General features: G+C 43.9%; 1 protein-coding gene across 10 annotated transcripts in view; it reads right to left on the bottom strand.

Moving 5' to 3' along the window:
- Positions 1-24,562, bottom strand: part of Phactr1 (phosphatase and actin regulator 1) — a 541,488-nt gene that overhangs the window by 86,862 nt on the left and 430,064 nt on the right. For 7 of the 10 annotated variants that reach the window (XM_045136634.1, XM_045136633.1, XM_045136632.1 and 4 more), the window contains 2 exons: positions 9,239-9,406; positions 6,743-6,949 (listed from right to left, as the gene is read on the bottom strand). In XM_045136634.1, coding sequence (XP_044992569.1) covers positions 6,743-6,949; positions 9,239-9,406 — 375 coding nt within the window. The remainder of the gene's footprint in view (positions 1-6,742; positions 6,950-9,238; positions 9,407-24,562) is intronic. The other 3 variants (XM_045136638.1, XM_045136635.1, XM_045136636.1) reach the window with 1 other exon arrangement.

Here is a 24,562-nt window from a genome sequence, read left to right on the forward strand (position 1 = left end):
TACTTTTGCTTCTGGTTTTCGCCTCCTGACCACCTCCCAGGTCCTGTCATGGCTCTGCATGGTAAGCCCAGCCTGCTGCCTCTAGGACTGGGAGGATAATAAATTTAGGCTTTCATTTGTGTGTACTTGAGTGGCCATCACCTAAAAGAACACAGAACACTTTAAGGTGTAAATTATGAAGAAGTGAGAGCTGGTTCCCTCTCTGAGGTTTCCTTTGTTTATTTCCATTTAGAGACACAGATAAGGTCCAAGTTCACAGTATTCTAATCTCTGGTTTCCTTGCACTATTGGAGTGGACTGCAGGGAGGAAGAGTAGGGGCAGTGGCAGCAGTATTCAGTTCTGTGGGGTTGAAGAAAAGAACGAGGATGAGGGTGAGATGAGGTGATGGTCAGAGACGTGGGGAGGAGAGGAAAAGGTGGAAGGTGAAGGAAGGTAGAACAGAAATCCGAGAGTAACAGAGAAAAAAACCCCATGAAATTCTATACCCAATTGTGATTGCAGAACAGTGAGGGTGTCTATAGACTTCAGGAGAAAGCTATAAATAGGAACACTGGTCCTGACTTAACAATCACTTCATCCATTCTCATTAGACACACAGAAGTGCTCAGGCTGAAAAATTCCACTGGGCACAGATGCCATTTGCCAGGTAAAACTGTAGCTGTGGGTACTTTGGTAAATTGAAATTTGCAATCGCCAAAGTTCTGAGAACATATAGTCATCTCTTGTATCTGAGGGATTCGTTCCAGTAACTCTTGTTACCCATAGGGACTGATGCTCTAGCTCCTTATGCAAAATGGCCAGAGCTTGCATAGACCCTACACTGCCCTCTTGCATATGTAAATCACCTCTAGAGTTCTTGTAGCAATGAACACAATGGAAATACTCTACTACTATGTATTTTATTTGTATTATTATTTTTTTGTGTTTTGTCCTATATATATATATATATATATATATATATATATATATATATATATATATATATATATATGGGATCTGGAGAGAGATTGATATATATATATATATATATATATATATATATATATATATATATACTTAAAGAGAGAAAATTATATATGTGTGTGTGTGTGTGTGTGTGTGTTTACAATTAGATACAGACAAAAAGAGAGAATGGGTGTGCCAGGGCATCTAGCTACTGCAAACAAATTCCAGACACATGTGCCACTTTGGACATCTAGCTTTACTTGGGTCCTGGAGAATCAACCCTGGTTTGTTAGGCTTTGCAGGCAAGTGCTTTAACTGCTGAGCCATCACTCCAGTCCCCCTTTCTCAAACATTTTCTATATATGGTTGGTCTAATCTGCAAATACGGTACATACTATGGCAGTCCAGGTTCTAAAAGTACTACTAAGCCGTGGGCTGGTTCACATCATTGGAGAGACTTGATTTAAGGATCAGCAACAACTTTTTCTGGCTTTACTGCCATTCTCTAATTGTGGCAAACATTTCATGTGTGATTCCTCTTAGGTCTGGATCTTACAGCTTGTAACTTTCTTCTCTTTTCTGTTTTTTGAGGCAAGCTCAACAGACTGGCCATTTTATTTTATTTTATGCATGAGAATGAGAGTGGGAGAGAGAAAGAGGTAGACAGAGTTGTGTACTAGGGCCTCTAGCCACCGTAATTGAATTCCAGATGCATGCACCATGTAGTGTGTATGTGCAGTCTTGTGCATTTGCATCACCTTGTGCATCTGGCTTATGTGGGACCTGAAGAGTTGAACATGGGTCCTTAGACTTTGCAGGCAAGCACCTTAACTGCTAAGCCATGTCTCCAGAAACTCCCCTTTTTTGAAGTAGGGGTTCACTTTAGTACAGATTGGCCTGGGACTCAAGACTCTGTAGCCCATGCTGGCCTTAAACTCATGGTGATTCTTCCACCTCAGCCTTCTGACTGCTGGAGGGTCCATACTCACTCACTCTCTCTCCCTCAAATAAATAAATAAATAAATTTAAAACATGCATATCTTAAAAAAACAAAGTTGATGATTTTCTAGTTATATAATCACAATCAAGCCATTTATCATCTCCAAATTCCACACTCATCTTCTGTGAGGAGGTAAAAATGAAAACGGCATGTACGTCTTATAGGACTAAATGGGACCTAGTGAAGATCTTAAAGACACTAGGTGCTGTTGTGGTTACCCGGATGTGAATGCCAGGATGTGAGGTCCAACCACGAGTCTTAATTCACCCATGTGTGAGGTGCCAGCTCCTCCCTTGTACCTGATGCAGTAGCACCGGTTATGTGTGCCATATGCACATTTGACTTCTTGGTAAGGACGCTCAGAGAAACGACTGATGAAGACTCAGAAAGGCGAGAGTCAGGGGATTTTGGCCTGGTCACACCTTCCCTCTGAGGTCACCCATCATTTCAGTAAGAATCTATTTTGAGGCTCACCTACCTCAGATCACATCTATAACACAAACAGCTCTCCTGAAGGTTGTACTTCCAGAAAGGCAAGAATCTGACACCCAGAAACTCCTGACCCTGTGTTACGAGCCACTGTGCAAGTGGATGGTGGAGAAGAAGAGGGGAAAGGGAAGACCAGGAAAGAGGAAAACAGCGTGATAGAGTGAGGGCTTCTGTCTGCCTGGCTGAGGAACAGAGGACATTTGTTAGACAAATTCTCCAAGTCTATTGTGATTTTTCCCAATAAAGTGTAAGCAAATTTGAAAGTACAGCCAGTTCCAAATCTTTCTCTGATTGTGGACTTTGAAGCTGTGGCATTCTACCAGACCATTAACTACTGTCGCTCTCTTTTAATCAGACTTGGTGCCTTTCAATGGTCCTGTGTTTCTTTTCAAACACACAATCAGAACACAGACACTGAGAACATGCTAACCACTCATAAATCTCAATTTCGAGTTCTGGAATTCTTAGTTGATTAATTCCTTCTGACACGGCCCAGATGTCCCTAGAGTAATTAGTAACGGAACAGGGGTAATGGCGCTCTTCATGGTGATGTAGATTCATTATGACTGACTGATCACTTACAAAAATGAAATAAGTCTAGTGGAGTTTAAGACTCAAAAAGGAGAGCACTAGCCTGATGGTCCATAGATACAGGCATCTCTACTGGTCTTATCTTTATATTTGAGACTACCAGGTACATGGTAAGGATGCAATACATTTTCAGCCATGTGGTCCAAGCTATTTGGAAGTGAGGTTCATAACTAATACAGCCATCTTTAGACAAGTGGACATCTTCTGCCTCTCATGCACAGAGTCCTGTGGTCACTGACGTACTCAAGCACAGAGCTTATAGCTGAAGCTGCCGTGTGCCCTCTCTCATTAATAACTGGATAAATTGGAGGACATTCTGAGTTAGGAAACTCTGCAGTTCTTTCTTATCTTCCCAGCTTACATAACAAGGACTAAGCCTTCCTAGGTCTTTCTGTTGACTGAAATTTTGGGGTACACAGCCTAAATGGGCCTTAGTGGTTCTTCTGATAAACCTTCAACAGTTTCCTCTTCCTGTTCATTCGACACAGCGACACAGGAAGATATTTCAAAGGCTAGCTCCATCTCCATGCCACTTCATGCTCCAAACCCTCCGAGCCCTCCCATGGCCTAGGAATAAAATCTGAATCTTGCAGACTCTAGCCTACAAGTCCAGACTGGCAGTGTACCCCTTAGTGAAGGCTCTAGCCTAGCTCAAGCCATTTCCAGGACCCCAAACATTCCCACCTCTGAGCCTTGACAAAGCTTTGCTTTCCTGGAATCCCCTTCTTCCTTCTCCACAAATGCTCTTTTTCATTTTTTTAAAAAATTTTAAGTTGTTTTTATTATTTGTATTTACTTATTAGAGACAGTAAAATGGGCGTGAGGGGGGAGAAAGAGCAAGCAAGCATGCCAGGGTCTCTAGCCACTGTGAACAAACTCCAGACGCATGTGCCACTTGGGTCCTTAGGCTTCTTGGGCAAGCGCCTTGATCGCTAAGCCATCTCTCCAGCCCCACAAATGCTCTTTGCGTGGAGACCGTCAACCAAGCTTCAGCCTTTTCCACGTTCCCTTTAAGACATTGCACCGAACTACAGTAGTGTTGTGAATGGTGGGCGTCCCGGCGTTTCTCGTGCTTGGATTTCTGCGGGCACGGTACAGCTGCCCCTTGCTATTTCTGCAGGGCTCCAGGACCCACGAGGACATAAAACCTTACACATGCTCAAATTCCCGATATAAAAATAGCATGGTATTTCCACAGAACCTGTGCACATCTTCCCATACTTCAAATCATCCCTCGATGACATTTGCTAAGACTGAGGCAACAGTTGTGACACCATGCCACTTAAGGAAAAATGGCAAGAAAAATGTGCAGAAATTCAGAATGGAAGGATTTTAAAGAAAATATTTTTGGTTGAATCACAGATGTCCAACCCACACAAAGACAGGGCTGATTGTATATGGATTCACTAACCTAACACAAGCTGCAACCACTTTGATACCTACCACAGAATCCTGTCTACAGTAGGTATATTGAATAAATCTGCATGATACGCATGTGTTTTTTTTTGCACTGTGTTTAATGTTTCTTGAGGGACAGTTATTATCAAAGGCTTAAAAGGTACATATGCCTTTACTTCACAACTCTAATTTTAGAAATAAACTGGGGGAATTCTGGGATATTTCGAAAGGTGTGTGCAGGGGACTATGGATGCTTACCGTTGTGATTTTTATAACTGAGAAGATGGAAAATCTCCTTGATCCACACCACATGGCTAGTAAAGTCACACCGTAGGGTATTTACTAGAAATGTTCATGTTACATTGCTAAGGGGGCTAAAAGTAAGACAATATGTGCTATTTGATTGCTTTCAAGTACACTGTGAGTGCATCTCTTAGAAGGAGGCCTTTTAAAAATTTTATTTATTTATTTATTTATTTTTTGAGGTAGGGTCTCATTCTAACCCAGGCTGACCTGGAATTCACTATGTAGCCTCTGGGTGGCCTCAAACTCACTGAAATCCTCCTACCTCTGCCTCCCAAGTGCTGGGATTAAAGGCCAGCGCCACCACACTTGGCCTAGAAGGAGGCCTAGTTTTGCTTTGGAATTTTCAGAACAGGACCTTCATAATAGGAGGAAAAGATGATGGCATAAGAATAAAAGAGAGACAAACTGAGAGGGGGAGGGCATGTGATAGAGGGTTGATTTGTGAGGGGAATGTGGGGATGAGGAGGGAATTATCACGGATTACTGTTTATAATTATGGAAGCTGTCAATAAAAAGCTAAGAGATTTAGCACGTGAACAAATGTGTTACAGATGTGTTGAATGGTTCTTTAGATGGACATTGGCTCTTTTATACCACAAGTACCCAGCTGGGATGGACGGGGACATTGGTGGAGTAGTTTTGCCCAGGTCTATGTCAGAGCTGGACTGTATAAACTTCACACTGTTACAGTGGGGACAGCAGCCGCTGTGCATGGAGGTGGGAAACCCCAGTTTCAATCCTGCCTCCACAAGTCCTGTGGCACTGGGGAAGCCCCTTAATGTTTCTTGGCACTTAGTGTCTCTACAAGACAAGTGAGTGTTCTCCCCTTCCTTCACTCTGTTACATGTCTCAAGATGCAGTAGAGACCACGTAGATACAATCTGTACAAACACCTGACACATGTAAAAAAAAGCAGGTGTTTAGTATCAGCGGGCATTATAATCTTTGACTCTCTGATTATGACATAACCTTAAACTGCAAAGTGGCTTCGGTGGGGGAAAAGGCAGTTTCAATGAATGTCCAACTTAACAACCATGGGTGCATTCATTAAAACTACAGAACTGAGACTGGAAATCATTCTAGGATGGCACTGTTATGTGTATTCTTCCTCTAACAGTATTTCCCACATATTTTGTGGATTACTTTATTGCTTCTGCTTGTTTTCCAAGACAAGGGTAGCTTCGGCTGACAACCTTGAACTCCTGATCTTCCTGCTTCTACCTCGCACGTGCTGGGACTGCTGGCATGCAATATCAACACCCAGACCTCTTAGAACTGAAGGACTGAAGTGAATTTTAATTTTTTTTAATATATTTTATTTATTTATTTGAGAGAGATAAAGAGGCACACACACACACACACACACACACACACACACACACACACACAAAGAGAGAGAAAGAGAGAGAGAGAGAGGGAAGGAGAGAGAGAATGGGCATGCCAGGGCCTCCAGCCTCTGCAAGCAAACTCCAGATGCATGCACCCCCCGTGTGCATCTGGCTTATGTAGGTATTGGAGAGTTGAACCAGAATCCTTTGCTTTGCAGACAAATGCCTTAACCATTAATCCATCTCTCCAGCCCTGAAATGAATTTTAATAGCAGATATATATGGGGCTTCAGATCAACAAAACACTTAACGCCCGACAAGCTGATTATGAAGGAAGCAAGACACTTCTCTATCTCTGCAAACATTTGGATGTTGAATCTAATTCGCCCAGATGGGCAGTAAACTTGAATTGGTCTCACATAAATACAACACACATATTTACAGATACACACAACTGAAGGCTCTTGGCATATGGGTGACAAGTGTCTATCAAATGCTTCAAAAACACAGTTCCTGGTCATGATTGCATATATCAAGACACACACAAAACACCCAAATACCCCCATGGGACCACCTCCCCGGAGATGTGTATGTCCAGGCCCGAGATTACAAATGACGAGAAAGAAAGAAATTATCCCTTGAAGGGAGGGAGGGGCTGAGCATCTTGGGGGATGCTGGACTCACCTGTTAAGTGGTTGGCAATCCGGGCAGTGGGTTTGGGAGGCAAGGCCGGGGGCTGCTTGAGAAGGGAAAGCTGTTTCACTGGGGTCTCCTCATGGTCTCCAGAGAAAGCAGCAGGTTTTTTGGGGGGCAGTAGCAGGACTGGTTTTGCTGAAGGATCTTGGGACAGGAGGACTGCAGATTCACTGGCTGAGGGACTCTCTTCGGACACTGAGGGGACAACCACACGATACACAGGAGACATTACACAAACGCAGTGCAGGTGGGGCCAGTGGGGGCCCCATCAGGGACACAGGACAGGGGACACCTGCAGGCTTGCAAGACAGCTGAGCACCTCCTGCTGTGGGTTTTCATGTGCACACGGAGAGCTCAAGCGAGGACATGGAGATTGGCTAAAGCAGGAGAGGTAGTGGAGGCACGGAGAAAGGAGGAAGAGGAAGAAAGAGGAAGAGCAGGAAGGACATTTTCTCATGAAAAACTTGGCCACTTCAAACTGGGGGCTTATCATACAAAGACCACAGAAGCTCTGCAGTGTGACTGGGGACACAGGCACAATCCACAGATGGCAAATACACCAGAAGTTGAAGATGAAGTGCTTCCTAACCCTAACAAGAAGACCCAAATGCCTGTGTCTGAGCTGGGGTCTATCTGCTCTGTGCTAGGAAGAGAGAATGGATATCAACTGGTAGACACACAGGGTCTTGCTCTGTCCCTGCTCTTGGGTCTTGGAGACTAGGTGACATTTCCCCAAGGCTGGCACTCATGGGCTCTACCCACAGGTCTTGCCATCAGCTCCTCCAGGCTCCAGAGTGGTCTGCACTAAGTACCAGTGTCTCAGTCAGAACTCTAGTTGCCTTGCCAGGTCCAGGAAGAGGATATTGTGACCAGGCAGAGGGTATTCAAAAGCCACACCTTTCAATCTTCCCTGTTGGTTTTCTACTTGCTTGTTAAGACATTTTGAGGATGACCTTGCACTTCTGATCCCCCTGAGAGCTGAAATTATAGGCTTGTACCACCATACCAGGTCAATATGGTGCAGGGCATCGAACCCAGGACCTCATACATGTTAGGCAAGCAAGTCCCTGTTGCCTTGTTTCAGTGCCTTCATTTCTCTTTATTTTCCTTTGGGCCTAACTCTTCCTTTTCCCTCTGAGTCTCCAATGGGCTCCTGTGGCAACTTGCCATAGATTGGTAGCTCATATCTTCCTACTGTGCGGGCAGTCTGGATAACAATGTGACTTTACTGGGATGACAGATTTCACTAAAACAGTCAAATACACCTGATTCCAGTGGCATAAGGAAAGCTGGAACTAAAAAATAATAAAAAAAAATCCAGTGCTCTTGCTTGAACCCATTTCCTGGAGGGAAAACTGCAACTGAACTGCATTCCCTCCAGCCTCCCATCACCTCCCCAAGGAGGAAGTGTATAAATGACTCCTCCCCTGTGCTTGTTTCCTTCTTCTTCCCTAATTCAGGGAGAGGTGTCTGCTCTGCATCTTCAGGGACACTCTTCTCATCAGTGCTGAGTACAATGGAGCAGTGGCTGCCAAGAGCCATAGCAAAGCGTGGGAATCAACGCTGTAAACAGCATCTCTCAGGGAATCAACTGGTAAAACAGCATTTCTCCTCCCTCGTGAGCCTCTGTGGGTGTGGGTGTTCTATGTGGGAGCAGGAGGGACATGGCTTTTCTACCCACGCTCTAGATGGTTCCAGAGGTTCCTCCAACCAGATCTGTTTCCTGACAACATGCTCCATTCTTCTCTGTTTAGCAGGGTCTCATCAGTAGGCTCATCAGAGCTGCTCTGCACCTCCTTAAGAGACAGCAGCTGGCCACTCAGGTGACCAAAGAGAGAGGTGATAGTCAGATGGCATCCAAACTCATCTACTGGCAGACTCAAGCACGATTAGATTAACTGAGTTGCTACAACCATTGCCTGGTATGTTGGGACTAGACATTAAAGAGTGTGGTCAGACTTATTTTTGTTTTGTTTTGTTTTTTTGATTTTTTGAGGTAGGGTTTCACTCTAGCCCAGACTGACCTGGAATTCACTATGTCGTCTTAGGGTGGCCTCGAACTCATGGCAATCTTCCTACCTCTGCCTCCCAAGTGCTGGGATTAAAGGCATGTGCCACCACGCCCGGCCAGACTTTTTGAAAAGGTAAGTCAAGTCGGTATCATAGAATCAATTAGGTATTGTCTAGGAACATAGGATTCTTCAGCTTTGCCTTCTTAGATGTGAGTGTCAGGAAGACAAAAAGCTGACATTCTAAATGATCAATATTACAATATAAGTTCTTCTCCTTCAAAGTGATTAATGTCATCAGAAATTTTAAAAGCTGGAAAACAATGTGGGTAAATATCATTCACATTTCTTCCAGTCAGTGTACTTTCAGAACTAGTATGAGGTCAGTTTCATTCCCATTCCACATCCTTCTGTCCTGGATCATTAGCCAGTGTGACATCCTGGGGACCTGCCTTATACTCTGCCTGGGCATTACCTGGTCCATCCATGATGTCTGAGGCTTGGAGCACCTCATACGAGCAGGGGTCCCTGGGCATGGGGACTGGCTCCATTTCAGACAGGGCAGGCAGGGACAGTTGGCTAGAGCTCAGCGACTGTCCATTTTCCAGGGAATCATCTTCATTCGATATGGAGAGCTCCCCATCTGTTGGAGAGGAGATGGCAGAGTTAGACAGGGTCTGTGCCACAGGAGGGAGGCATGCAACAAATCTAGAGGCTGGGAACTGTCTTTTTCAAGGTCAGTGTGTCCATCCACTTCTGCCCTTTTGCTTGAGAGTCATGGATTCTATCTTCAGAGACAGGCCCTCTCCCCAGGCACAGCTATTTCCCTTTTTTGTCCATCCCTCTCATCATAATCCACCACATATTCTATGAACTTACTAATATAAAAATAAGACTGGATACAAACTAGTTTTCCTATTACTCTTTCTGAAAAAAATTTTATTTATTAGTTATTTGCAAGGAGAGAGAGAGAGAGAGAGAGAATGAGAATGGGCGTGTCACAGTCTCCTGCCACTGGAAACAAAACTCCAGATGCATCTGGCTTTATGTGGGTACTGGGGAATTGGACCTGGGCCACGAGGCTTTGCAAGCAAGCACTCTTAACACTCAGCCATCTCTCCAGACCACATTCCTCTTACTTTTTAACAGACTCTGAAAACTCAGCAAGAGACAGGAAAGGATTCAGGATTGCCATTTTAGGGAGTTAAGGGATTCATGTCACTCAAGAAGCAATGAGAACATGGTACTCCAAGGTCCTGGGAAGGAAGTCCTTCATCTTCTGTGTAGCTCTGCTCTCATTTAATTTCTGTAGGCAGATAAACATGTAGGAAAAACTCTAATCGCCACACAACAGGTTGTAGCAGCCTGAGGTGGCTGAGAGAGGCCAGAATTCTCTCAGCGCTCACCACCCACCATGCCATCTTTGATTCTGCTGGAAGCTCAGTCACCCCGGGTGGGGCTGTGGGTTAGCACCATGGCGCATGATCAAAGGCTCCAGATCAATGGTTATTTGCTAGATCAAAACCCCCCTGCCCCCAGCATGATTTCATCTCAGCCCAGGGGAATGCTTAGATAACGCAACATTAAAGTCAAATTAATTTTTAAAGCGAACTGAAAGCTTCTCTGGTTAGATGAATAAACACCCAGATGAAAGATCAAGTTGCACCTCCTCAGAGAGAGGCGAGCAGAGCAATTTGCTGAGTTAAAACTGGGAGAGAGACCTGTAAAATGGGGCAGTGGGGCAACTCAAAATTTCAGGTCCTTCACCATATTTTCAAAGTTTTTATTTTGTACACCCACAACATCTGGTGCCACTGGAAGCTTTTAGCCCACCCCATTTGAAGTGGATTGTTGTCAGAGTAATAGTCAAGTCAACAGACTTGGCCCTGGACACATGGCTCAGTGGGTAAAGTGCTGGCTGTGTACGCATGATGACCCAAGTTTGGATCCCCAGCACCCATGTCAAAGCTGGGTATGATGGCATATGCCTGTGATCCCAGCGCCAGGGAGGCCGAGACAGGACACTCTCTCTGGCTTGCTAGCTGGCAAGTCCAGTTGAATTGGTAAGCGCTAGGTTCAGTGTGAGATCCTGTCTCAAGAAATAGTGTGGGAAGTGAGTAAGGAAGATGCCTGAATTGACTCTGGCCTCCACGTGTGCACAGACGCACACAGTCACAGACACTGCACACACAAAGACTTTTAGTAGCATTTGTGCATCCAGCCTTACACGGGTACTGGGGAATCAAACCCGGGCTGTCAGGCTTTAAAAACAAGCACCTTTAACTGCTGAGCTATCTCCTCAGCTAAGTAGGATGAGACTCAAGGACTTCCAGTGTTTGACTTGGATCTTCTATCAATAGTTTTAAAAGTACCAAATCATGGCTGGAGAGATGGCTTAGCTGTTAAGGTGCTTGCCTGCGAAGCCTAATGAACCAGGTTTGATTCCCTAGTACCCATGTAAGCCAGATACACAAGGTGTCACGTGTTTCTGCAGTTCATTTGCAGTGGCTAGAGGCCCTGGTGCACCCATTCTCTCTCTCTCTTTATCTGCTTTTTTCTCTTTCTCATAAATAAATAAATAAATAAAATACCAAATCTGTGAAGCAGACAGACACTGGGAAACACTGTCTTTGAGAATTACACTGGAATGTTTTCTTTTCACTCAACCTTGCTGCACGATCAACACAGTAGTAGAAATGGTAATTGGGCGGAACAAAATGATCACTACATGTTAAGAGCCCAAGGGCAGTGCAGAATTGAAGACCAACGCCCTGGCAGTCAAAAGAGCTACATGTGTCATGTTCAAATCTGTGTTCTGGCGGGAAGTAGCTGTGCTGCTAGGTCCCAGTTTTGGGGAGAAGGACACAGCTGCCACTCCATCTGATATACCACTTAAACTTTTAATGGTGCCGGTACATTCAAAGCCCTGGCCAAGACAACCTGTGGAGGAGGGGTCTCTGTGTGGGTTCCAAGTTCTGCTTCTCAGGGTACAGATGAAACCAAATGATTGCCCTCCTCCCCCGCACGTTGAACTGACAGGGCAGCACCAGCGGCGCTGGGGAAAATGCAAGCGCCCTTGGATCTCGCTGGATGCCACCTGCGACGCTGGACTTTGTCAAGGCAGCTCGTTCACTATGAACAGGAGATACTGCTCCCTCCTCTTGGGATGTCTCCATGTTCCCAAGCTGGAGCTCCCTAAGGGATTAAAGGACCTGTGCTAGGTCTCAAAGGTCCAGACCACGTTAGAGAGAAGTTAATCTTAGGAATTTCTTTCATAGTCATAACTTCGAATACACATTTCTACTGAAAGAAAAATGATGCAGAGAACAAGCTCACCCTGTTCGATACAATGGAAAGGTAACTCATTCTGCACTTGTTTTAAGTGGGCATAATCCTACTGTGTATCAAAATTTTATGGTATGTTTTCTAATCTTACTCTTAAAGCACGATGTGCATAGTAGTCTTGACAATGGTACTGGATGAATCTAGAGGTATTTGGTCAGATATCTCCCAGTGTATCCATTATGAAAAAAAACTCAGGCCACAGAGATGGCATAGCAGTCAAAGCACTTTCCTGCAAAGCCTAAAGACCCAGGTTCACATAAGGCACGTAAGGCAGATGCACAAAGTAGTACATATGTCTGGTATTCATTTGCAGTGGCTAGAGGCCCTGGAGTGCCCATTCTCTCTCTCTCAAATAAATAAATAAATAAATAAATAAATAAATAAATATTAAAAATAGAGAGTACCATCTTCTTATATAGAATTTTTCATCAATTAGGATTCTAATGCCTAATGACACATAAATGTATCTTGTGAAATTTTCCAAAGTGGTTTGTAAATTACATAGTTCTGAGCAATTTATACATCGCACACAGCTTCTGGTAATGTCTTCAACATCAACATTCACACGTATGTTTTATCTACCTACTTACCTACCTAACTCTATTCTATCCATCCACCCACTTGCCCTTTTACCTTCCACCCATCAGCATGCCTTTCTATCAACACAGACATATATGTATATGTGGATACATATACATACTTGGTGAAGATGAAAACCACTCATAGGTATGACAAGATGCATAATTCATCTCACGTATGACCAAGACAGGTAATGACAAAACAGAATCAGTTTATTTGGATGAGCTGCTGCTGCTACCTTCAAGTAAAACTGAAATATTTTCATTGCAACATGTAATAAATATACTAAAGAGAAAACATTAGCGTAATAACCTCCACACACTCACCATCAAACCAAGAAATTAGTTGGGAATTACTAAGCTTGGTGATTTCAAGCATGATTCTTTTGAAAACTCTTTTTGTAAAGCATTTTTATTCTTTAAAATTAACTTATTTATTTTTGTTTGTGACAGAGAGAGGGAGAGGGAGAAAAAAAGAGAGAGAAAATGAGCATGCCAGTGGCCTCTAGCCACTGCAAATGAACTCCAGATGCATGTGTCACCTTGTGCATCTGGCTTACATGGGACCTGGAGAATTGAACCTGGGTCCTTAGGCTTTACAGGCAAGTGCCCCAACCACTAAACCATCTCTCCAGTCCTTGAAATCTCTTATGACTCTCTATGTCTTTGTACTATTTATAAATTCTGCTAATCAGCACTCTAGCAGCACTTCAAAATTTTCATCTATTAGAAAAACTATCTCTGGCCCCCACCCCAAGGGAGACTGTGACCTGATTAAGATGAGGCACATGGGTTATTCATGCCTGCATCCATCCAGGTCACCACTGTCAAACCTTATTATAGATGAAATAACTCACTGAGGATTAAAATTATTTTGATGTTTCATGTTGCCTTTTTTTTGAGAGAGAGAATTTTCATGTACCAAGACTTCAAGCACTGAAATCGAGATGCTTGTGCCACCTAGTGGGCATGTGTGACCTTGCACTTGCCTCAGCTTTGTGCAACTGGCTTACATGGGATCTGGAGAGTCGAACATGGGTCCTTACGCTTCGTAGGCAAGTGCCTTAACTGCTAGGCCATCTCTGCAGCCCTTATATTGCCTTTTAAAATTATCTGTGCAGATTATCAGAATGGTAAAGATTTGACTGTGTTGTAGTTTGAATGAGATAGTTTGAATGTTTAATTCCATAGATTCAGTCTCTTCTTTCATTAAGTAGAAACTTTGTATGGGTAAATCATGCATTAGTATCATTCCACTACTCCTTGCCCCCATTCCATTGAGGGTCCTCATTTTTTCCCCAGGGATATGTAGGTTTTCCTTTAATTAGTTAATTAATTAATTTTTTATTGACAACTTCTATACTTACAGAGAATAAACCATGATATTTCCCTCCTCTCCCCCACTTTCCCCTTCACAACTCTGCTCTCCATCTTATTCCCTCCCTCTCTCCATTAGTCTTTGTTTTAATTTGATGTCATCATCTTTTTCTCCTATTCGAGGAGAGTCTTGTGTAGGTGCTGCTAGGCACTTCAAGGTCATGGATATCAAGGACAATTTCTGTCTGGATAGTTGCATTGTAAGGAACAAAGAGTGATACCCTTCTTTGGCTCTTACATTCTTCTGCCACCTCTTCTGCAAAGGAGAGGGCCCTCACTTTTGTTTTAAATTTTTTTGTTTATTTTTATTTATTTGAGAGTAACAGAGAGAGAGATAATAGGCGTGCCAGGGCTTCCAGCCACTGCAAACAAACTTCAGATGCATGTGTCAAATTATGCATCTGGCTTACATGGGTCCTGGGGAATCAAGCCTTGAACCTGTGTCCTTAGGCTTCACAGGCAAGTGCTTAACTGCTAAGCCATCTATCTAGCACCCTCATTTTTAATTAAACTTCTTACTTGAGCCCCTAGCAGGCAGGTTGCTGCTAGAGGGGGTGTGTGGATCTGAGTCCAGTCCTACTAGGTATGTTCAGAACAATGTGCACTCTGGAAAGGAGCCACCTTCTTCTAACAGTGATGGAAATTCCCCTTGATCTGTAAGCCTGCAATAAACCCCTTCCTCCCATAAGCTGTATGTCTGGTTGGATGTTTGTCCCAGAGGTGTGGAGCTGATGGTCAAAGTGGTTCAGGTTAATCTTCAGTCAAGCTTCCTAGTAGAACTGGGAGATGTGAGCAGGAGGAAGACAGAGGTAGGAGGACGGCCAGGTGGCTTGAAGCAGTGGTTCTATAACTGGGGCGGGGGGGAGTATCACAGTGCCATAGGGGGTGGTTGGAGCCCCAACTGCTGGACTTGGAATTACCTGTGAGACCCGCCTCTGGCTCTGTGAGGTTGTTGTCAGAAACGGTTAGGTGAAGAAGAGAGACAGAGACCCTCTCCAAATTTGGGTGGCACCTTCCCATGAGCTTAGGTCCTGGACTAATGAAAACCACAGTTAGCCAGTTGAGGGTCAGCATTCACCCCTCTCTGCTCTGTGACCACAGACGCACCATGAGCAGCCACCTCAGACTCCTGCTCCCATGCCTTCCATGTCGTGACTGACTCTGTCCCCTTAAACTGTGAGCCAAAAGAAATCCTTCCTCTCCGAAGTTGCTCTTGCCAAGAATTTTGTCACAACAATGAGGAAAGTAAAAAATACACCCACCCTGCAGGGTTTCTGAGCTTGTACATCTGTGGTGGGCACCATGAATGTGCACGTGCCCATCTAACCAGTGCTTGGGCAGTGTGGTGGCTTTGGCTGATTAGAGTTCCACTTTGAAAACTGCTGGGGTTCGGGGAGGCTGGAGTACCTTAAATGCTGTGTCACTAACATGGAGTTGGTTGCTGTGAGTCTCAAATGGGACAAGAAGCAGGACATTACATTGAAGAACTTGCCCCCAAAACAATCAGAGTGGGTCAGCAGTGCATGTCTGTAACCCCAGCATTTGGGAGTGGGAAGCAGAAAGTGTGAGGGTCAGGCCCATCTGGGCTGCATGGTGAGACCCTGTGTAAAAAAAATATATATACAGCTAGGTTGGGAAGAATGGTTAGGTAAAATCAGGCTGCACACTGAAACATCTCTATCTCACCTTTCAAGGCTCAGGATCCATGGCAGAAGAGGTGGTGGAAAGAATGTAAGAGCCAAAGGAAGGGTGGGACTCCTTACAATGCGCTCTTCCAGACACAGGATGGCCTGGCACTACCTACACAAGACTCTCATAATAGGAGGAACAGATGGTGACGTCAAAATAAAAGAGACTGATTGAGGGGGGAGGGGATATGATGGAGAATGGAACTGCGAAGGGGAAAGTGATGGGGGAGGGAATTATCATGGTTTATTGTCGATAATTATGGAAGCTGTCTACACAAAAAAAATCAGGCTGCAGAAATGGCAGAGATAGTGTGAATGTGAAACGCTGAGATACAGAAGCCACGGAAACTACACCGACCTTTTCCCTTTCTTGTCCTTGTGAGGCCTGAGAACTGAAGGTGTGTGCAGGGTCAAATAAAGGAGAGCGAGAGTGAAGGAATCTCTCTGCTGGCAAACATCTGTAGAGAACCTGTTAGGACATCCACCACATCTCTGAAACCACGGCCCCCGGCAGTGCCTTCAACCCAACAGGGAAGCCGAGGTTTGCTAGTAGTCCCTGATGATTCATGTGGAAATACATGACTGTCTTTGCTGCCACCAAAGCTGTGGGCTCACCACACCGCATCCTGCCCTCCCCCACCCCCGCCAAGGTCAGATGTTGTGCCAGGTTCTAAGGAGAAAGCCAGGTGCTGGGGCAGGCTGTCAGGGATAGGGATCAGAGTGGAGTTAGCTTGAGGAGCAGAAGTGATAACAGAAAAGTAAGCCTGAGAAAGAAAGCTGTGAGGAAGAGAGAAACAAAGTTAGGGGTGAGGGGACACAGAAGGCGTGTGCTTAGACTCCATGGAGAACACTTAGTAAGGGAAGATCTTGCACAGAGCTTTGCAGTGTCTTCAAAGGTTCATCCTGGGGCTTGTCTTAGAAGACACATTACAGTGTTTTTTTTTTTTTTTTTTTTTTTGAGGTAGGGTCTCACTCTAGCTCAGGCTGACCTGTAATTTACTATGTATCTCAGGGTGGCCTTGAACTCACTGCAATCCTTGTACCTCTGCCTCCGAGTGTTGGGATTAAAGGCGTGCGCCACCACGCCCGACTACATTACAAGTTTTTGTTGCTGTCTTCTTTAGCAGTTGCATCTGCTGCTACTGGATATCACCACTGAGATGACTGTACTCCAAGTATTTGTGGGATATTTATTTTTTTGTGAGTGTGCATATGCTGTGTGTGTATGTGATGTGTTTATATGTCTGGGTGCATGCATGCCGAAGTGTGAGTGAGTCAGAGGATAGATAACCTTGGGGTGTTGGTCTTCACTTTCTACCTTAGACGAGATAGGGCCTCTCTTGTTTTACTACTGGGAACTCCACACAAGCTGGCCTGTGAGCTTTGGGATTCTAACTGCATCTTATTGCTATAGGAACACTAAGATTACTAATGTGTGTGTTACTTGTGTCTGGGTCTGTGTGGGCTCCAGGGATCTGAACTCTTGTGTGGTCAAGCTAGTCATCTCCCCAGACTCATGGTAGTGCCTTAAAAAGTCATTTATTTTTTAATACTTTTTGCTTACTTAAGAGAGAGATAGAGAGATAGAGATAGATGGATAGATAGATAGATAGATAGATAGGGAGAGAGAGAGAGGGAAAGTATGGATGTGCCAAGACCTCCCACCATTGCAAACAAACACCAGATGCATGTACCACTTTGCACATCTGGCTTTATGTGATACTGGAGAATTGAATTTGGGCCTTATACTTTATAATCAAGAACCTTTAACCACTGAGACACTTCTCCATCTCCTTAAAAACATTTTTTTGTGTGTTTTGCTTTTTGTTTTTGTTTTGCTCATTACCTTTTCTTCCAGATTTACTGTGGTTGAAATGCTGACTGGCTTGATCCCCAGGGTGGCGCTACTGGGAGGTGCTGTGTATTTGCAGGTGAGGCCTAGTGAGAGGTCCTTGGGTCTGCGGGGGCGTGCCCTCAAAGGAGCCGCTTCCTGTCTTCCTGCTCGGCTCCTGATGTAAGCAGCCTGCGCATGCTCCCATCACTGGCCATTCGCAACACCCCCCAGAGATCCACTGATCTGTGACTGGAGCCTCCAAAACTGTGAATCTCTTCTCTGTATAGGTTAATTACTGCAGGAGTTTTATTATAGTTTCAGGAAGCTGGCCAACACAGGAGTAAGACCTGGAGAGATGGCTTAGCAGTGAAGGCATTTCTCTGTGAAGCCTAAGGACTCAGGTTCAATTTCCCAGGACCCATATAAGCCAGTTGTACTGGGTGGTGCACATGTATCTGGAGTTCATTTGCAGTGGCTAGAGGCCCCGGCGCACCCACCTCTCTCTTTGTCTCTCTAGTAAATAAAAAGTAAATCTTAAAAATTGACTGATTTGGGGATGATCAACACTAACTTCTGGCCAATTATATTTTCTCAGAGCTCAAGCCTGCCTGAAGAATGTCACTATGGACAATGGGTGACAGGCATTCTTTCAGCTTCTCTGGGACATTTATGTATACCATCTTCTTCTTTAAAAAGACATTACTTGAGGGATGGGGAGATGGCGCAGTGGTTAGAAGTGCTTGCTTGCAAAGCCAACGGCCTGAGTTTGATTCCCCGGTACTTACTTAAAGCCAGGCACACAACATGGCACATGCATTTGGAGTTCATTTGCTGTGGCAAGAGGTCCTAGCATGCCTGTATTCATGTTTTCTCTCTCCCCTCTCTCAAATAAATTAATAAAAGTATTTAGTTAAAACTTTATTGAAAGCTGGACCTTTTGTTTTGAGCTGGCCCAGGGTCCACAGTCCTTTGAAATTTTAGATAAAAAGCATTCATCTCAGTTCTAAAAAACAAATACTTTAATAAAATTAAATTTAAAAAACAAATGCTTTAATAAAATTAAGCTCACTGCCAGAGATAATTTTCTAAGATATGAATTGTGGCATATACTGAAACCTATGTTTAAAAGTGTATTTCTAGTAGGCTAAAAATCTCCTTGTTTAATAACTAACATTTGCATATAAGTAAGGAGAATAATTACTTTATTTATACCTATATGTTGAACCATTACCTCAATAAATTTCATATGCATCAAAAAACTAAATATAAAACTTCAAACTAGAATGAAAAAAAATAAATATATTTTTATTCAGGCTGTACAAAAGGGAAGCCAGATGGGTAGTTTTGACTTACTTTTGACTCATGAAACTTTCTGATTTTTAATTTGCAAAATGGAATCTGCAAGAAGAAAAGTAGCATAATGGGGAAATGAGCTAAATATAGCCACTAAAAGAACAAAATATTCTGAGTAGGAAGAGTGTTTGTTCAGGTAAATAAAAATCAAGTCCCAGGTGCCACTTGCAAAATGTGTAACCTTGTTGGGAATGAGAAAAATGCAAATGAAATGACCGTGTGGGTGATGCTGATACATGAAAATGTGTCTGAAATAATGTCAAGTGCAAAAGTGGGGAGAGGGGAGCAATATGCTCATGTCGATTATAATGAAATTAAGATGAAATATGCATGCAGTGTGCCAGAGTTCCAGAGGGAGTCTAGGATGGTAGAAGTAGAGCTTAAAGATCATTAATTTTCCCCCCATAAAGATACATAGACTTATTATTAAAATGAAAAAACGCATGGTGCCTCATTAAGTTCAATGCAAAATGAAGACAGCCCCTCCTCCAGTTTTGTTGGAGAGGAAACCCTTCCTCATGCCTTGGTTTCCTGGCAGAAGGATCTTTCTTTAGTGCTTCTGCTTCTTGCCCAGTTCCAGAATCTCCGCAGGGCAGCGCATTGCTGAGATGCAACCATCCATCTCTGCTTTAAGCCAAGCTTTGGTTCCTGCCCTGAACCAGTGTTGATTTAGGATTCACATTTTCTCACTTGTTGGCAGGTCTGAGCTGTCAAAGCTAGGAGATTAGGAAAATTATGAAGCTCATGGCAACTTCCTTGAGCTTGGCTTCACTGTAATCTGGTCCTTCCATTTATCTCAGCTCTCAAATGGTTCAAAACTGAAGAGACCACAGTAGACTCCCAAATCCTGAAGAATCTGGAGAGTCGAGGGAAGGAGTGGCTATTCCATCTCAGGTATCCCTGCATGAAGCGTGCTGGGAGACATGGGAACACGCCCCACGTGATGTGTGTTTAGACATGGGAACACGCCCCACGTGATGTGTGCTTAGACACGGGACACGCCCCACGTGATGTGTGCTTAGACATGGGAACACGTCCCACGTGATGTGTGTTTAGACATGGGAACACGCCCCACGTGATGTGTGCTTAGACACGGGACACGCCCCACGTGATGTGTGCTTAGACATGGGAACACGTCCCACGTGATGTGTGTTTAGACATGGGAACACGCCCCACGTGATGTGTGCTTAGACATGGAACACGTCCCATGTGATGTGTGCTTAGACACGGGAACATGCCCCATGTGATGTGTGCTTAGACACGGGACACGCCCCATGTGATGTGTGCTTAGACACGGGAACATGCCCCATGTGATGTGTGCTTAGACACGGGAACACGCCCCACGTGATGTGTGCTTAGACATGGGAACATGCCCATGTGATGTGTGCTTAGACATGGGAAGACGCCCACGTGATGTGTGCTTAGACAGGGGAACACACCTCACGTCATGTGTGCTTTAACATGGGAACACGCCCCATGTGATGTGTGCTTAGACACAGGAACATGTCTCACGTCATGTGTGCTTTAACATGGGAACATGTCCCACGTGATGTGTGCTTAGACACAGGGACATGCCCCATGTGATGTGTGCTTAGACACGGGAACATGCCCACGTGATGTGTGCTTAGACATGGGAACACGCCCACGTGATGTGTGCTTAGACAGGGGAACACACCTCACGTCATGTGTGCTTTAACATGGGAACACATCCCATGTGATGTTTGCTTTAACATGGGAACACGCCCCATGTGATGTGTGCTTAGACACAGGAACACGTCTCACATCATGTGTGCTTTAACATGGGAACACGTCCACTTCAACACTTGCAGATCAGTCTAAAATAACAGAAGCCAAACAGCCAACATCTTACACTTAAGTTTTTACTTTGCTTGGATATAAAATAGCAGGAACTGTTTTCTTTCCTAATGGATTTCTGATTTGCTATAGCTAAATAAAGCTTTAGATTTTAAAGTAAAAATCTGGTTAGTAAAGTTTTATCATGAATCTAGAGTTTTGTAATGCTTATATAAAATGTCCCTGCTAGCTGGAGATGTAGCTCAGTGACAAGAGCCTCTGTACATGGCAGAAGGAAAGGAGAAGACATCTTCAATGTCATGTTCTGTGCTGGACTTTGTATTTACGGCAGTAAGGACTGCACCACTTCCAAGAGTACTTCAGAAATTCACCATATGCCAGGCTCATGTTCATTTCATTCGCTCTTTTACTTCTCTCATCTCTTCCCTTCTCCTTCTTTCTCACTCCATCTCTCCTCCTCCCCCCATCTATCATCTCACTATATACCTAAGCTCACTCACTTCCTCCTCCCATCCATCCATGAAGGTGATACCAAAATTGTCCTCATTGTATTAAGAAAAGTGTACCCCAAAATGTAAGTACACACCACAAAGTCAGCATGCTAGTAAGTGCTGAGCTAGAAGCTCACACCGTGCGTGCATGGGAGGCTGTGCTGTCGTTCTCTTTGCATTGCTGGGACACAGCGCCTGACCAAAAGCAGCTCATGAGAGGAAAGGGTTTGTTTTGGTGCGCAGCTCTGAAAGAAACCGTGATGACAGGAGAAAGCCTGGCCTGAGCAGAGGCTGGGTGTCATTTCCTTTACGGTAGGTGGGAAATAGAAGAAGACGACTAAGTTGGACTCTGGCAAGGGCGAGCTGGCTATAATGCCCCAAAGCCCCAGCATCACATCGCCTCCAGCAAGGCTCCACCTCCCAAACTGCCACCAGCTGGGGACCTAGCACTCAAAAAACATGACTTTATAGGGGATATCAGATTCAAACCACCACAGATATCCTTTATACTTTGTTGACATTTTAATTACTAAAAGATGACAAAAGAATATAAAAATTCTTTATATAAAAAAGACACATAAGCCAGGCATGGTGGTACATGCCTGTAATCTCAGCTGGGTCAGGAGCAACAAGGCCAACCTCCAAAGTCTGACTGTATCTCAAAGAATAAATAAAGACATGCCATTGTCACAGCAGACACTCAAATCCACTAAGTGGGAGTCCTTGCAGTTCAGAATAATGAACATCTCAGACAAATTTGCATTTGTGATTCCATTGTCAAGAAAAATTATGTAAAGTGGCATGTGACAACTTTAGATTGAAAACACTAGGAGGTGTTAGATAAGCTGTATCCTACTTGATGATGCAAATGTGTTAGCATTTACACTTGCACTTGAACAAACTCAAACACATTTTAATTTGCAGACGATCACCAAGGGCTATAATTAATGTGAAATAAAAACAGTGAAGCCATCTATGTTGAAGCAAATAATTATCATTGTCAAGACAGGAGAGGAGACGAATGTAAGCATTTGCCACCTGTCTTTTCCCTCAGAGACAGGCTGCTGTTGGGCTGGCTCTGGGCTCTTATTTTAGCTGCCTAGATATGCACTTTGGCCAAACAGGGGCCTCTTAGCTGATAATAAAGGACTAAACAGTGATTCCTACAGATGTGACAGTTGTGTTCCTCATCAGAGTGGATCATGCCGGGGACCCACAGCACACAGTCTGTCATCCATTTTTGATGCTAAAGTACTTTTTACTAGTAGAGTAGAAAACCTACCTATTTACAGGGCAGAGTGGCCATTTTGTAGCCCACATTGGCATTGTTTTATCAATGACAGGCAGAGTTTGGAAAGCTTGTGGCTCAGCAGTTAAAGGTGCTTGCTGGCAAAGACTAACAGCCCAGGTTTGATTCCCTAGTATACACTTAAAGCCAAATGCAAAAAGTGGCACATGTGTCTGGAGTTCATTTGCAGGGGCAGGAGGCCCTGGCACACCCAATATTCTCTCTCTCCATTTCTCTCCCAAATGTGTAAATGAATACAATTTAAAAAGAAAAAAGCTTGCTACTACCAGTAGCCTTTCAAATCACTACAGTCAGAACCTAGAGAGATGACTCAGTAGTTAAAGGCACTTGCTTGCAATGTCTGATGGCCCAGATACACCAGTACCCATATATAGCCAGATACACAAAGTTGTTCAAGCATCTGGAGTTTGTTTGCAGGGGCAACAGGCCTTGGCTCACTCATTCTCTCTCTCTCTAAGTAAATACATAAAATATTTAAAAAAAACACATAAATCATGACAAAGCAACCAGTTGCTACATAGTGAAATGATGCACTGAGGGCTGGAGAGATGGCTCAGCAGTTAAGACACTTGTGTGCAAAGCCCAACGACACATGCAAAGCCCAAAACCCAGTACCCACATGAAGCCAGACGCATAAAGTAGTGATGCGTGTGGAGTTAATTTGCAGTGGCTGGAGGCCCTGGTGTGCCCATTCTGTTTCTCTTCTCCCTGTCTCTCTCTGTTTGCAAATGAATGAATGAATAAATAAATAAACAAATAAGCACTAACAACAGTTAACCAAGAGGTTTCTTTTATTTCTGAGTTGATCTTGCTATTTTATTTTACCCAGTTTATTTTATGTGACCTAAGAGTTATTTTTTCACTGCTTATTTGTGTGCGTGTATGCATGCGTGTGTGTGTGCGTGTGAGTGAGGCACGTGTGTGAGAGGCGAAGGACGACTCTCAGGTTGGTCCTTACCTGTCTGCCTCATTTGCAGCAGAGTTTCTTACCTGGCTTCTCTCATTCTCTCTCTGCTCCTCACTTATTATTTTTTATTTGAAAATTCTCCTGCCTTTGCCTTCCATCTCATCATCAGCCTCAGTATCAGTTTTCTGGGATTACAAAAGCCTACCATAGCTTCTGGCATTTTCTGTGAGGTCTGAGGAGGGCACTTGGTTCTTGGGCACTCCGGCTTGCCCTTCAGCCATGTGTGCCTTTTCCCCTTAAGGAGTTTTTTGAAGAATTAAAGATTTAAATCTCAGAATTAAAATAGTTTCTTGACATTTGTCAATTTTGAAGGTTTATTCAAGTTAATTGAGGCTCTGTAGTTGCTGTGATTAGACTAAATGGTGTTATAGAGATTTTGGACAATTTTAAACATGGAACATAGAAAGTAATTCATTCATATGAACCGTCTGTTGCTGAATAGTTATGCTGTTTGATTTTTTTTTTTGTTGTTGTTTTGAGGTAGGGTCTCCCTGTAGTTCAGGCTGACTTGAAATTCACTCTGTAGTCTCAGGATAGCCTTGAACTCACAGAGATCCTCCTACCTCTGCCTCCTGAGTGCTGGGATTAAAGGCGTGCAATACCATGCCCAGCTCTTTTTGATTCTTAAACACTAAAAATGCCTTGAAAGTCTAATTCTCCTCAATTAGTTAATTGATTTTACACTTGTACTTGAGAAAAATCCAAAATATTTTAATTAATTTTGAGCCAGAGTCTTACTGTGAAACCCAGGTTGACCTCAAACCCATAATCCTCTTGTCTCGGCTTCTTGAGTGGTAGCATTACAGATGGAGCCGCTGTGCTGGCTTGAGAGTATTACTTAAAACAAAATGACACGAACAAATGCATGAAAATTGTAGTAGCGCTGTGGGCACATCTTTAAAATTATTTTATTTTTATTTGAGAGCAGGAGAGAGAGAGAGAGAGAGGGAGAATGGGTGCGCCAGGGCCTCCAGCCACTACAAACAAACTCCAGATGTGTGTGCCCTTCTACATCTGGCTAACATGGATCCTGGGGAATTGA

The sequence above is a fragment of the Jaculus jaculus genome, chromosome 17 (genome assembly GCF_020740685.1).
Source record: "Jaculus jaculus isolate mJacJac1 chromosome 17, mJacJac1.mat.Y.cur, whole genome shotgun sequence".
Classification (NCBI taxonomy): domain Eukaryota; kingdom Metazoa; phylum Chordata; class Mammalia; order Rodentia; family Dipodidae; genus Jaculus; species Jaculus jaculus.